We start from the raw sequence: 13,370 nt of genomic DNA on the forward strand, positions 1-13,370 counted from the left end.
GATATTTGGAGTCCTGGTGTGGCGCTGTGGGATAAGCACTGGACTGCTAACCACAAGGTTAGTGGTTCAAATGCACCAGCCACTCCTTAGGAAACCCTGTACAGGGTCACTATAAGTCAGAAACAACTCAACGGTACTTAACAACAACATGGAGTTGGAGCAAGATGGGCACAATTGGCTTTCTTGAGTCTGCATGAGCCGGCTTCAGCACACCACCAGTTGGAAGGGGCCCCTCCTTCAAGTTCATCTGGGCCCAACCCCACTCATTATCATATCTCATAAAGCTGGAAGAACCCTACAGCATCACTCCCAGGTGTTTTGACCACTACCTGAAGTCATCCCTTGAAAGGAGCTCACCGCCTGAACAGCAGCTGATGCATTACAGAACTGCTCTCACTGTTCTTCCTCCCACAGAGCCCAGTTGGCCTCCTTCATAATTTCTCATTGGCTCTAGTTTCACACCTTGCTACAAGCATCAAATCTCTTGGTCGGGTCCTGGACTGAGGGTGGAGGATTCAGAGATGAAGGACCCTGGGTCCCTGCCATGGGAGGTTGTGGTCAGGGATCAGCCAGACACCAGAACAGTGGTGACTTGAATGGAGTCAGAGAGCAAAGCAGAGAAGGGTTAGAGCAAGGCAGACATTTGAGCTAGGTCTTGAAAGGAGAGTGTCCAGGTGACGAACAGAAAGAGGAAAGAACTTGAGCAAAGGCTGGAAGGCAGGAACAAGATCTGGGGAGCTGGAGCACAGAGCGCATGGGGAAAGAGGACAAGCTGACCAGCCTCTCTGATCCACACCCCTGCTCAGATCTCTACCAACCGTCGTTCCTACAAGCTTCCTACTTCAGTGCCCTGGCCCGCTCTGCACATGTTTTGTTGAAGCCGGCTGCAATGATACCACCTCTGAGTCCCCTCCTTCTCCTGGCCCTGGGCCTGAGACTGGCTGGATGTCTCAGCCCCAGTGACCCCAATGCCTGCAGCTTCTGGGAAAGGTGAGAGGGGGCTCCTGCTGTGACTTTAGGGTTGCTCAGTTCTCCCAACTTAGGGTTCCTCTTAGTCAGTTTTTCTCATTCTTCCCTCCCTCTCTCATCTCTGTTTCTGTTTCTTCTGTCTTCCCTTTCTGGCCTGCTTCTGACTCCATCCTCTTTTCTGACTTTGCCTCATTTGCTACCCTGTCTCTAACCCTGTGCTTTCTCTGACCCCATCCCTTGGTCCCTGTGGCAGGCTGGCTGGGATAGAACATAGGGTGGGCGTCACTCAGTGGCATGAGCAGAGGGGCTGGCCCATGGGGAGCAAAGGGACAAGATTGAGGAAAAGATCCAGGCCAGAATTTGGCCAGAAATGTCTCCATCAGCAAGGCCCAGAAGTCTGTTCTAGCTGTTCACTATCTTCCCAGATAGTGAGGGGCTAGAGGAGGGGAGGAGAGAAAATCAAATAGTTTGAGGACAGGACCCTGATAGGAGTATCCTAGGAACATTCCAATTCTGGGCGGATCCCTCTAGACTTGAGAAATGGGGTGGGATGGGGGTCCATCCTGTTGTTAAATGCTGTCGAGTCGGTTCCAACCCATAGTGACCCTGTATAGGGTTTCCAGGGAGCAGCTAGTACGCTTGAACTGCTGACCTTGTGGTTTAAAATGACTTTGCAGTCCAGAGCATTAACCCACAGTGCCACATATTGGGGTGGTAACTTCCCACTGTGGCCAGGCACTGTGGTCCTTCCTGCTTTTTGTTTTGTTTCTCCCTTTACCAGCCTCAGCCTCCCTCCCTGTCTGGGACCTCTGACCCTGTGCCCTGTCTTGCAGCTTTACCACCACCACCAAGGAATCCCACTCCCGCCCTTTTAGCCTGCTCCCCTCGGAGCCCTGCGACAGGCCCTGGGAGGGACCCAACATCTGCCCCCAGCCTACGTGAGTGCTTTTCCCCTCCCCCTCCATAGGCAGATGGGCCGGAGCCACCTCCATCTGGCCTTTGGCCCTTCATGTCCCATCGTCTCCTCAGAACCTTTAGAGTTTAGAGGGACCTTCTGGCCTCAAGGCCCTCATTCCTAGTGTGGTGCATGTAGATTTGTGTGTGAATGTGTGTGTTTGCGGTGTGTCTGGTACTGTATGGACAAGGAAGGAACACTTCTCCAGTCCATAGTGCTGGCATTGTCCCCCAGTGCCACACTGTGGAGAGGACAGACAGGCCTGAGGGTCACTCTGGGCCTCCCCTAGGGTCATCTACCGGACTGTGTACCGCCAGGTGGTGAAGATGAAGTACCGCCAGCGCCTCCAGTGCTGCCAGGGTTTCTACGAAAGCAATGGGGCTTGTGTCCGTGAGTCCTGCAGAGGGCGCTGCAGCCCTCCTCGCCCTGCTAGCTACTGATAATCTGATCAATTAGCAACGGCTGGGCCAGGGAAGGGGTGGGATGGGGCCATGAAGTGGAGGGGCCTAGCCTGCCCCTTCAAGTCTCATCACGCTACAAAGAGGATGAGGGAGGCTACTCCTCTGCTTTGGGTTTTACTGCCCCCACCCCAACCACCACTTGGCCTTATTGTCAGCATTTCTGTCTCAGTGGCCACTTCAAGCCTGTCTCCAGCTGAACCCATGTCTCCTCTCCCAGCCCTGTCTCTCCATGTCTCTGAGTAATCACTGTCTCTCTCATTTTCCCAGAGCTTTCCATTTGGCTGTCTCTGTGTCTCTCTGTCACTGTGTAGGTTAGATGTTTGCGACCATCTCTGTGTTGCTACCTGTCTCTGACTTATTGCTGTCTGGTCTCTCCTGACTTGTATACCCTGTCCTACACCCCAGCCCCCCAACTGCCAACACATGCCCTGTAATCCTGATTGGAGCCTATTTCTGCCTCTCTCTCCTCCTCCCCTCAGTTCTGGCTCTTCACTACCCGCCACAAAGACTTCTACCCCGTATGACCTACCTTCTTGGCCTGCGGGTCCCTACCTCCTATATGGAAGCCTTGTGTCTAGCCCCTACCCAAGGAAATTGGCCCCCATTTCCCCATCAGGGTGTTTAGAGAATATCACAAAAACAGACTAAGAAGCCCAGAATTGTGGGGTCTTGTCAAGTTCTGACCCAGAGTTGCTGCCCCTCAGTCTTTTTATTTCGGAGGCTAAAGTGTTGCTTGGAACATGGAGTCTCAGTGTGCAAGGGAGATGGGGCTAGTCTGCAGAGGATGAGGGGGCGTGACGGGCAGGGTGGAAACATCTTTTCTTTGCCCCAGCGCTGTGTGCCCAGGAGTGTGTCCATGGCCGCTGTGTGGCGCCCAATCAGTGCCAGTGTGTGGAAGGCTGGCGGGGTGATGACTGCTCCAGCGGTAAGTGGCTGGTGACCCCACAGTGTGGTCTCTTGCAACTCCCAGGGACTTAGGACTCTCAGGCCTTTGGGACCTTGGGACAATTTACCCCCCCACCCCCAAGCCCCATTGTAGCCAGTGCCTTTTCTGGAAATGTGGGGCCGGGTAGGCCTAGGCCATTTGTGAGTGTTGAGAGACAAGGAATGGACAGAGACTAGGAAAAGGCTATACCCTAAGACCAGCAGCTCCCGCCCTCCGTATCCCACAGCGTGTGTCCCAAGAATGTGGGGTCAGCGGTGTGACAAGCCCTGCAACTGTGGCAAGAACAGTTCCTGTGACCCCAAGAGTGGAGTGTGTTCCTGTCCCTCTGGCTTGCAGCCTCCCAACTGCCTTCAGTTCTGCCCTCCTGGTCACTATGGCCCTGCCTGTCAGTTCAGCTGCCAGTGCAATGGGGCACCCTGCGACCCCCAGACTGGAGCCTGCTTCTGCCCTTCAGAGAAAACTGGGCCCAGGTGAGTGATGAGGGACAACACTAATGGATTTGCAGACATGAGGACACACAGGCATATATGTGGTTATGAGGGGATCTCAGACAGGGTCCCTATTGTGGGGGTAGAGTCGAGAGGACAAGATCCTATTCTCAGTTTTGCCAGTCATTAGCTGAGTGAATTGTTGTTGTTGTTGTTAAGTGCCGTTGAGTCGGTTCCGACCCATAGTGACCCTGTATAGGGTTTCCGAGGCTGTAAATCTTTACGGGAGCAGAATGCCTCATCTTTCTCCCGTGGAGCAGCTGATAGTTTCCAACTGCTGGCCTTAAGGTTTGCAGCCCAATTCGTAACCACTACGCTACCAGAGCTCCTTAGCTGAGTGAATTAGAGGAAACCATTAACTTCTTTCAAGTTTGTAAAATGGGAGCAGGATGGTTGTATTCAACTACTAACCTAAAGGTTGGTGGTATTACCCACCTAACAGTGCTATAGAAGAAAGGTCAGGCAATCTGTTTTCGTAAAGATTACAGCCAGTACACATGTCAACTCTGTGACAGGGAGGGCAACATATGAGAAGAGGGAGGGCAGCAGAAGAAGAATGAAGATAGATGAAGACACAGGGAGGTATGTGTGGGTTAAAGGGGATCAATGTAAATAGTGATATATATATATATATGGAGCTCTGGTAGTGTAGTGGTTACGAATTGGGCTGCGAACCTTAAGGTCAGCGGTTCGAAACTACCAGCTGCTCCGCGGGAGAAAGATGAGGCTTTCTACTCCCGTAAAGATTTACACCCTCGGAAACCCTGTACAGGGTCGCTATGGGTCGGAACCGACTCGATGGCACTTAACAACAACAACAAATATATATATATACAACCCTGGAACATAGGGTTCCAGGGACATAGACTGAATGGATAAGGGAGGAAGAGTGAGACATATATATTTATTTATCCCACAAATGTATAAAAGTTTAAAAGAGGATATTTGTACATGAGTATTTACTTTTTCTGCAAACACAATGTTGAAAAGTTGTTAGATATTATCATTCATCCTAAGGAATGAGTTTATGGGCTTGGGGGCTCAGGACCATCATCTCAGGGGCCATGGTCAGTTAGCATAACATAGTCCACAAAGACAATGTTCCACATCCTGCTTGGGTGAATAGAGTCTGGGATCTTGAAAACTCAGTGTGGTCAAAGGTGCAGCTGTTGGTCTCTCCATGTGCAGAAGAAAGAAGAATGATAAGGCTTGAAGAGGCTTAGAATCAGTGAGTCCAATGGACTAATAGAACATGTGAACATCAGTCTCTATGACTCTAAGACCAAAAGAACTAGATGGTGCCCAGCTACTACTACCAACTGTCCTGGATCGAGTGGGAGAAAATGTGGAACAAAACTCAAAATTATTTAACAAGACCAGGTTTACTGGTCAAAGACTGGAGGAACCTGACACTAATGTCCTCAACCACCTTTCAGGTCTGGAAAGGAACTCACCCTTGTTGCCCAATTTTCAGCCAAGTAGTAAGTAGATAGGTTTTATAGAGGGGACAACCACACTAGTAAGGTATGTTCACCATGGAATGGTAATCATTCAAAATCAAATGGGCAACATTTTCCTAAGGACAAATTTGAGAAAGGATAGAATGGTGGGTGGAATGGAAATAGTAATTATTGGGAGGAAGAAGGATAATTGTTGTTACATAGAGGTTGAATGTAGTCACTGAGATGGAAAAAAATTTTATGATTTGTTGACTGTGAAGCTGATGATTGTGTCTGTAAACCTTCACTCAATTCACAATAAAGAGTTGAAGGAAAAAAAGAAAAAGATTACACTTGAGGGAACTTATGGGGAACTTCTATTCTAATACGTGGGGTTACCATGAGTCAGAACCAACAACAGTGGGTTTGGTTTTGATTTATTGCCTACCTAGAGGGGTTGTTCCCCACACATCTTTCAGTTTGTTTTACTGAGGTAGCTTGAATGTTGCTGTGATGCCGGTGTTTAAAATCCCAGGAGCGTCACCCATGATGGACAAATTTCAGTGGAGCTTCCAGACTAAGACTAGACTAGAAAGAAGGAATAGGTGATCCACTTTGAGGGATTAACCCCTGAAAACCTTATCAATAGTAGCAAAATGCTGTCTGATTAACATTATCGATAACAGCAAAACACTGTCTGATATAGCATGGGAAGATGAGCCCCTGTGAGTGGAAGACACTCAAAATACAACTGGGGAAGAGCTCCCTCCATCAAAGTATAGACCACCTTAATGATGAAGATGGAGCAAAGCTTCAGGACCTTCATTTGCCTATGGGGCAAGACTCATACTGAGAAGAAATAGCTGCAAACAGTCATTAATAACTGGAACATGGAATGTAAGAAGTATGAATCTAGGTACATTGAAAGTCATAAAAAATGAAATAGAATGTTTAAAGATAGATATCGTAGGCATTAGTGAACTGAAATAGACAGATATTGGCCAATTTGAATGAGATAATCATATAGCTTACTATGGTGGGAATGACAAATTATAACAGCATATGGATAGGAAGCTGCTAGAAATTCAAGTTGATTCAGAAGAAGATGTGTAATGAGGGATATCATTGCTGATATCTGATGGATGTTAGCTGAAAGCAGAGAATACCAGAAAGATGTTTACTTGTGTTTTGTTGACTCTGCAAAGGCATTTGATTATATGGATCATAGCAAACTATGAATAATGTTTTGAAGAATGAGAATTCTAGAACAGAACAAGGAGATATTGCATGGTTTAAAATCAAGAAAAATGTGTGTCAGGATTGTATCCTTTCACCATACTTATTCAATCTGATGTTATGCAAACAATCTGAGAAACTGGAGTATATGAAGAAGAGTGAGTTATCAGGACTGGAGGAAGACACATTAACAACCTGCAATATATGTATGGATGATACAACCTTGCTTGCTGAAAGAGAAGAGGACTTGAACACTTATTCATGAAGATCAAAGACTTCAGACTTTATGTATCACAACTCAATGTAAAGAAAACAAAACCCCACACAACTGGACCAATAAACAACATCATGGTAAGCTGAGAAAGGATTAAAGTTGTCAAGGATTTCATTTTACTTGGATCTGTAATAAATGCTCATGGAAGCAGCAGTCAAATCAAATAATGTATTGCATTGGACAAATCTGCTGCAAATGACCCCTTGAAAATGTTAAAGAGCATGTACAAATTGGTTAATGAATAAGGAAAACCATAGAAGTAATTATACATTTGCATTATGGTGTTGGTAAGAATACTGAGAGTGCCATGGACTGCCAGAAGAACAAACAAATCTGTCTTGAAAGAAGTACAGCCAGAATGCTGCTTAGAAGCCAGGATGGTGAAATGACACACTTAGGACATGTTATCAGGAGGGACCAGTCCTTGGGAAAAGACATCATGTTTGATAAAGTAGAGGATCAGGGAAAAAGAGGAAGACCCCCCCAATGAGATAGATTGACACACTGGCTGTGAAGATGGTGCAGGATGGGCAGTTTTTTGTTCTGTTGTGCATAGGGTCGCTATGAGCTGACGCCAACTCGTGGCACCTAACAACAACTGAAGTTGTTACTATGATAACATGGAATAGCAGTGTGTTAACACCGTAAGACAAGGATCCAGAGAATCCTATTGCAATGCAGGGTGCAGGGAACTGCTGGGAAGTCACAAGAGGGAGAAGGTGAACTTGGATATCAAGGAAGTCTTCATGGAGAAGGGAGCCCCATTCAGCTGAGCCTTCCCAGGAGATATTCCTCCAGAGAGGGAACCGCAGGAGCAAAGGGGAGGAGGTAGAGTGTAGGGTACACAGGGAAGCAACACATGTCACCCATGACTCTCTGCCACCTTGATTCCCAGCACCCTGGTAATGTTGGGGTGTCTTCTGTGACTTCTGGGCCTAGAAACATTCCTTTCTGATTCCTGCAGTCACCAACAGGGCAGAGGGTTGGGACTCCCAGAGCAGGGGTGAGTCACTGAGACTTGGGTCAGGTCTTCCTCCTAGAGGAAAGGAGGGAGGTATGTAGTACTGTCTGTACACTGACTTCCCCCACTCTGCCCTGTAGCTGTGAGAGGCCCTGTTTCTATGGTACTGCTGGCTTCTGCCCCAGCACCTGCCCTTGCCACAATGGGGGTGTCTGCCAGGACTCCCAGAACTCCTGCAGCTGCCCACCTGGCTGGATGGTATGAAGGGTAGGGTGGAAGTCTGGGGAGAATTCTGTGGGTGGTTCTCAACAGGGCTCTGAGAAGAATGTATGTAAGAGGGTGTTCTATGTGGGTGGGGGTGTCAAGGGATCCTGGGGTATGGGGAGGGTACTGTGCATCTGAGTCTTTATCAACTTATCACCCCTCCAGGGTACTATTTGTTCTCTGCCCTGTCCAGAGGGTTTCCACGGACCCAACTGCTCCTTAGAATGTCGCTGCCACAACAGCGGCCTCTGCAACCGATTCACTGGGCAGTGCCACTGCGCTCCAGGTTACACTGGGGACCGGTGAGTGGAGGTAGGGCAGGCAGGAGGGCGGAGTGCCGGTCAGGAGGAGGTAGTGGTGCGGCCAGGCTCACAAGTCACGGGTGCTCAGGTGCCGAGAGGAGTGCCCTGTGGGCCGCTTCGGACAGGACTGTGCAGAGACGTGTGACTGCGCTGCAGGCGCCCGCTGCTTCCCTGCCAACGGCGCGTGTCTGTGCGAACACGGTTTCACTGGCGACCGCTGCTCCGAACGCCTCTGTTCAGATGGCTTTTATGGCTTCAGCTGCCAGCTACCCTGCGCCTGCGACCCGGAGCACAGCGTCAGGTGGGCCGCGGGACACTGTAGTTCAGGGATCAGGAGGCCAACGTGAGAAGTCTTTGCTCCCAGCGTCACGAAAAGCGCCAGGGGTATATCCCAGGGAGGGGCAGATGTTATTGGCGAGAGTGGGGGGAATCGGGTGTCGCCACGATCATTCCATCCCCGCTTCTGGGATAGCTCCTGAGGCCTCTCTGCTCCCACCACGCGGAGGGGTCGGGAAGGCGGGCCTGAGACTTAGTGTTTAGACGGCTCCACGCTCCTCCCTGCAGCTGCCACCCGATGAACGGGGAGTGCTCGTGCCTGCCGGGCTGGGCTGGTCTTTACTGCAATGAGAGCTGCCCGCAGGACACACACGGACCAGGCTGCCAGGAGCACTGCCTTTGCTTGCATGGCGGCGTCTGCCAGGCGGACAGCGGCCTCTGCCGGTGTGCGCCCGGATACACGGTGAGGCGCACCCCGCAGCGAGGAAGCTGGGAGGAGGTGAGGGATCAGTCTTTACCCTCTCACCCTTCTGCCCACCCACTTTCTAGGGCCAGCACTGCGCTAGCTTCTGTCCCCCTGACACTTTTGGGGTCAACTGCTCCGAACGCTGCTCCTGTGAAAATGCCATCGCCTGCTCGCCCATCGACGGCACATGCATCTGCAAAGAAGGTAATGGGCGTTGGGCTCTGGAGAGAGGGGCTACAGAGTAAAGGGAGGGCCCCAGGGTAGAGGCTGGCCATGGACAGGGAAGATGCTACCGTGAAAGGGCACAGTCACTAGGTGGGAGCAGGGTAGTGGGACTAGATTACTACTTCTTTCCTGGAATATCCACTTTGGTTTTTTTCTTCAATCACAAAAATCTTATAGACCTAGCCAGAAGGTATCTTATTGGTAAACTGTCCTCAGACCACCCATCATACAGACCCACACAGTGGCAGTGCCAGGCAGGTCCTGGGAGATTTACCAGGGGTAGCACACTGACAACCTTTAGGCTGAATTCTGCTGTAGATGGTTTGTTTGGTCAACTCTCTAGTAAATTTAACAAATTTCCAGCCTCCAGTCCTCACCATTCACGATTGTCTGAATAATTTAGTTCTCTTTTGGTGCTTCTGTAAGCACAGAAATCAAGAGTGCATAGCACATCACCTGAGGTAATTTAGTCCCTTGTTCAGTACTTATTGGTCTCTATGTCTCTGGTATGGGACCATGAGCACCCTAATCACATGAGCACCCTAATCACAGCTCATTGCAGAGTCTGGCATAGCCAGCACCCAATGTATGCTTGCTCAAGATGGGGCTGGCTTCCCATGCCTACCCACAAGGTCCCTTCTTTAGGTTGGCAGCGTGGTAACTGCTCTGTGCCCTGTCCCCCTGGAACTTGGGGCTTCGGTTGCAATGCCAGCTGCCAGTGTGCTCATGGAGCAACTTGTAGCCCCCAAACTGGAACCTGTACCTGCACTCCTGGGTGGCACGGGGTCCGCTGCCAGCTGCCCTGCCCAGTGAGTGCTGGCTATCCTGCCTGTCTGGCTGAGGGAGGGGAGGGAGCTCTAAAGCCCCCAGCTGACTGGCCTGTCCTCCCCCTACACCCCCCTTTCAAGAAGGGACAGTTTGGTGACGGCTGTGCCAGTAGCTGTGACTGCGACCATGCTGACAGCTGCAATCCTGTTGATGGACAATGTCAGTGCCAGGCCGGCTGGACGGGTAAGCACTCTGGGTGTCCAGGTTCCAAGTGTGATTCAGAGTTGGGGGGCGGATGCAATCCATGGAAACTCTGTCCAGAGGAACACTCATGGAACAGGAAGGAACCCAGGTTGGCCTCCCCTTACCATGCTCTCCCATAGGCATCCGTTGCAACCTGCCTTGCCCCGAGGGCTTCTGGGGAACCAACTGCAGCCACACCTGCACCTGCAAGAATGGGGGCACCTGCAACCCTGCCAGTGGCAACTGTGTGTGTGCACCCGGCTTCCGAGGTCCCTCCTGCCAGAGACGTGAGGCTCCCCACCCTCTCCTCCCACCTGCCAGTAGTAGGATGTTGAATCTGTGCTAAAAGCCCCTGCTCTACGCCTCTTGTTCTCTTCCCCTGGCCCCTATCTTCAGGCTAGTTATTGCTGCAAGAAGGATGGAGGGAGGGAGGGAGGGAGGGAGGGAGCCAGTAAAGGACTGATGGAGGGCTGGTCCTTGTATCTAGTTACTCCTAGTTACAACATGTTCCCTTCCCTTAGCCTGTCAGCCTGGCCGCTATGGCAAACGCTGTGTTCCCTGCAAGTGTGCCAACCATTCTTCCTGCCACCCCTCGGATGGGACCTGCTACTGTCTGGCTGGCTGGACAGGCCCCGACTGCTCCCAACGTATGTATGTGATGGCTGTGTGCATGAGTTCATTTGAAAAAGGCTGGCTGAGTAGGGGAGGCTTGTGCCCCCATGTCTGTGCATGAAAGCCTCCAAATCAACCTTGATTCAGTCAGTGATTTAACAAATATGAGGCGGCTTCAAAAAGTTTGTAGAAAGATACCATTATCTTTTTTTTCCTCTGTTATCTTTTAATTCATTTTTTTCCCATGAATTTTTTTGAAGCCCCTTCATATTTATTGAATATTACCAACATGCTGGATATTATTCTAGGTGCTGGGGATACAGAAATGGTTTGGTGTTGTTTTTGAGTGCCATTGAGTCGGTTCCAACTCATAGTATAGGGTTTGTGAGGAGCAGCTGGTAGGTTTGAACTACTTACCTTGAAGTTCAAACCAAGTTTGCGGTCCAGTGCATTATTTGAGCACCACACCAAGACTCCACAGCAATGAATACATCAAGGGGAGAAAAAAAAAATCTGTCATTTTGCATGAGAAGACTTGGGGGTGAGGGCAGCATTATTATTATTTTTTAATGTGTGTGGGGTGAATCAAAAGCTTACTTTTGGATATGTTCTCCCAGTTTTTTGGATGCATTTTAAAATTTATTTTCATGTATTTATACATGTCCTCTTTTCCACATAAATATCTGAAGGTCATAGAAAAGATTAATTTTTTAAAAATTGAGTAAATTTTTAAAAAAGGGAAGAATGTCTATTACTATGAAATAGGCTGGTGTTAAGCTGATCAGGAGGTAGGGTAAAGAGGTGATGTGCTTTTCCATAGTTCAGTAGAATTTGGTAACAACTATGGTTAGATTGTTAGTGTCAGAAACACAAAAGTAATGCCTTTACTAGATGGACATTTACTTCTCTCTTACATAAAGAGAAGGAGCTCTAGTAGTGTAATGCATTACAAGTTGGGCAGCTAACCACAAGGTCAGCAGTTCAAATCTACCAGCTGCTTAGTGGGAGAAAGATGAGGCTTTCTGCTCCTGTAAAGATTTATAGCCTGGAAACCATATACAGGGTCCCTATGATTCAAAACCCACTTAACAGCATGCAGCAGCAACAGCACGTTAAGAGAAAAAAGCTCGGAGTGAAGCAATCCACAGTAGTTTGGAAGTCTTTGGTGGTCTGACATGTTTTTGAAGTGCTTATTGGAAACCCTATACAGGGTCACTATGGGTTGGAATCGACTCGCCAGCACTTAACAACAACAACACGCACTGTACTGCTAACCACAAGGTTGGCTATTCAAACCCATTAGCTGCTCTTCGGAAACCCTATATGGTATCGTTATGAGTCAGAATCAACTCAAAGGCACTTAACATTATCCAAAAGGGACTCCTAGTGTGGTGCTACAGGATAAGCACTGGGCAGCGAACCACAAAGTCAGCAGTTCAAACCCACCAGCTGCTCCTTAAAAACTCTATAAAACGGTTGCTATGAGTCGGAGTTGACTTGATGACACTTAACGACATTATCCAAAGGAGCCTTAGTGATGCAGTGGGCTAAGCATAGGACTGCTAACTAAAAAAAGGTTATCAGTTCAAACCCCTGTGGGAGAAAGATAAGGCAATTTGCTTGCATAAAGATTTAGTCTCCAAAACCCAGTGGTGGGGTTCTACTCTGTCCTATAGGGTCGCTTTGAGTCAGAATCAACTCCACAGAGAGAACAAACAAGATGGCAGATCAAATGGACGTGCAGTAAAGAGCTCCACCAGTGACAACACAGAATACAGGACCAAGCAGGCTCAGGGGATGGTCCCAGAATTCTGAACCACATATAAAGGAATATTTAGAAGGTTGGAAGGCTTACAGCTGGGGGAATTTGTGGCAGAAGCAAGAAATCCATTGCTTTCTAGTCCGGGATGCTCAGCTACTCCAGGAGCCACCATCTTGGGTGAGACCAAGCAGGGGAAGGATCGGAGCGGCCACAGATGCCTGGCAGAACCACAAAGATAAAGGTGTGGACATTCTTTTCTTTTGGTAGCTGTTCATTGGTCCCTTGCTGTCTTCACACATCCATTTTGGTGACTATAGAGATGCCTGAGCTAGTGGACATCCCAGCCCCACCCTCGGAGGGTTCTACTACACATGCACACAGATCTCCTCGAAATTTAAAGAGACAGTTTCCAATTAAAACCAAATGGCCACAGCCAGCCCTGAACCGTTTACAACTAGAAAAAAGGCCTGAACGGGGCTTGTGGAGTGGGACAAGCAGACAAAAAAGGAAGTAAGCCAAAAATTAAATCCTACGTCAAAATGATCAACAGTGGCATCTTGAAATTTCTCAGAAAGAAGAGTGAAAGGGGCAGCCCATTTCCTGATCACATCTACCTGGAGGCAATCAGAAAGCATAAAAAATACCAAAATACATACCTATCTAAGTATTAAGGCCACAGATAATCCCTGAATATGCCCCCAAAACAGAAGCAGATGACCATAT

General features: G+C 49.0%; 1 protein-coding gene across 1 annotated transcript in view; it reads left to right on the forward strand.

Annotated features, from left to right (window-relative positions):
- Positions 1 to 889: 889 nt before the first annotated feature.
- The window catches only part of PEAR1 (platelet endothelial aggregation receptor 1), a 17,780-nt gene continuing 5,299 nt past the window's right edge, over positions 890 to 13,370 (forward strand). Inside the window, exons 1-14 of the mRNA XM_006861610.1 lie at positions 890 to 990; positions 1,803 to 1,907; positions 2,214 to 2,314; positions 3,218 to 3,310; positions 3,558 to 3,801; positions 7,870 to 7,987; positions 8,159 to 8,295; positions 8,384 to 8,596; positions 8,860 to 9,034; positions 9,121 to 9,241; positions 9,908 to 10,071; positions 10,171 to 10,273; positions 10,414 to 10,560; positions 10,795 to 10,920. Of these exons, the coding sequence (XP_006861672.1) occupies positions 890 to 990; positions 1,803 to 1,907; positions 2,214 to 2,314; positions 3,218 to 3,310; positions 3,558 to 3,801; positions 7,870 to 7,987; positions 8,159 to 8,295; positions 8,384 to 8,596; positions 8,860 to 9,034; positions 9,121 to 9,241; positions 9,908 to 10,071; positions 10,171 to 10,273; positions 10,414 to 10,560; positions 10,795 to 10,920 (1,948 nt within the window). The remainder of the gene's footprint in view (positions 991 to 1,802; positions 1,908 to 2,213; positions 2,315 to 3,217; positions 3,311 to 3,557; positions 3,802 to 7,869; positions 7,988 to 8,158; positions 8,296 to 8,383; positions 8,597 to 8,859; positions 9,035 to 9,120; positions 9,242 to 9,907; positions 10,072 to 10,170; positions 10,274 to 10,413; positions 10,561 to 10,794; positions 10,921 to 13,370) is intronic.

This window comes from Chrysochloris asiatica, unplaced genomic scaffold, assembly GCF_000296735.1.
Source record: "Chrysochloris asiatica unplaced genomic scaffold, ChrAsi1.0 scaffold00042, whole genome shotgun sequence".
Classification (NCBI taxonomy): Eukaryota; Metazoa; Chordata; class Mammalia; order Afrosoricida; family Chrysochloridae; genus Chrysochloris; species Chrysochloris asiatica.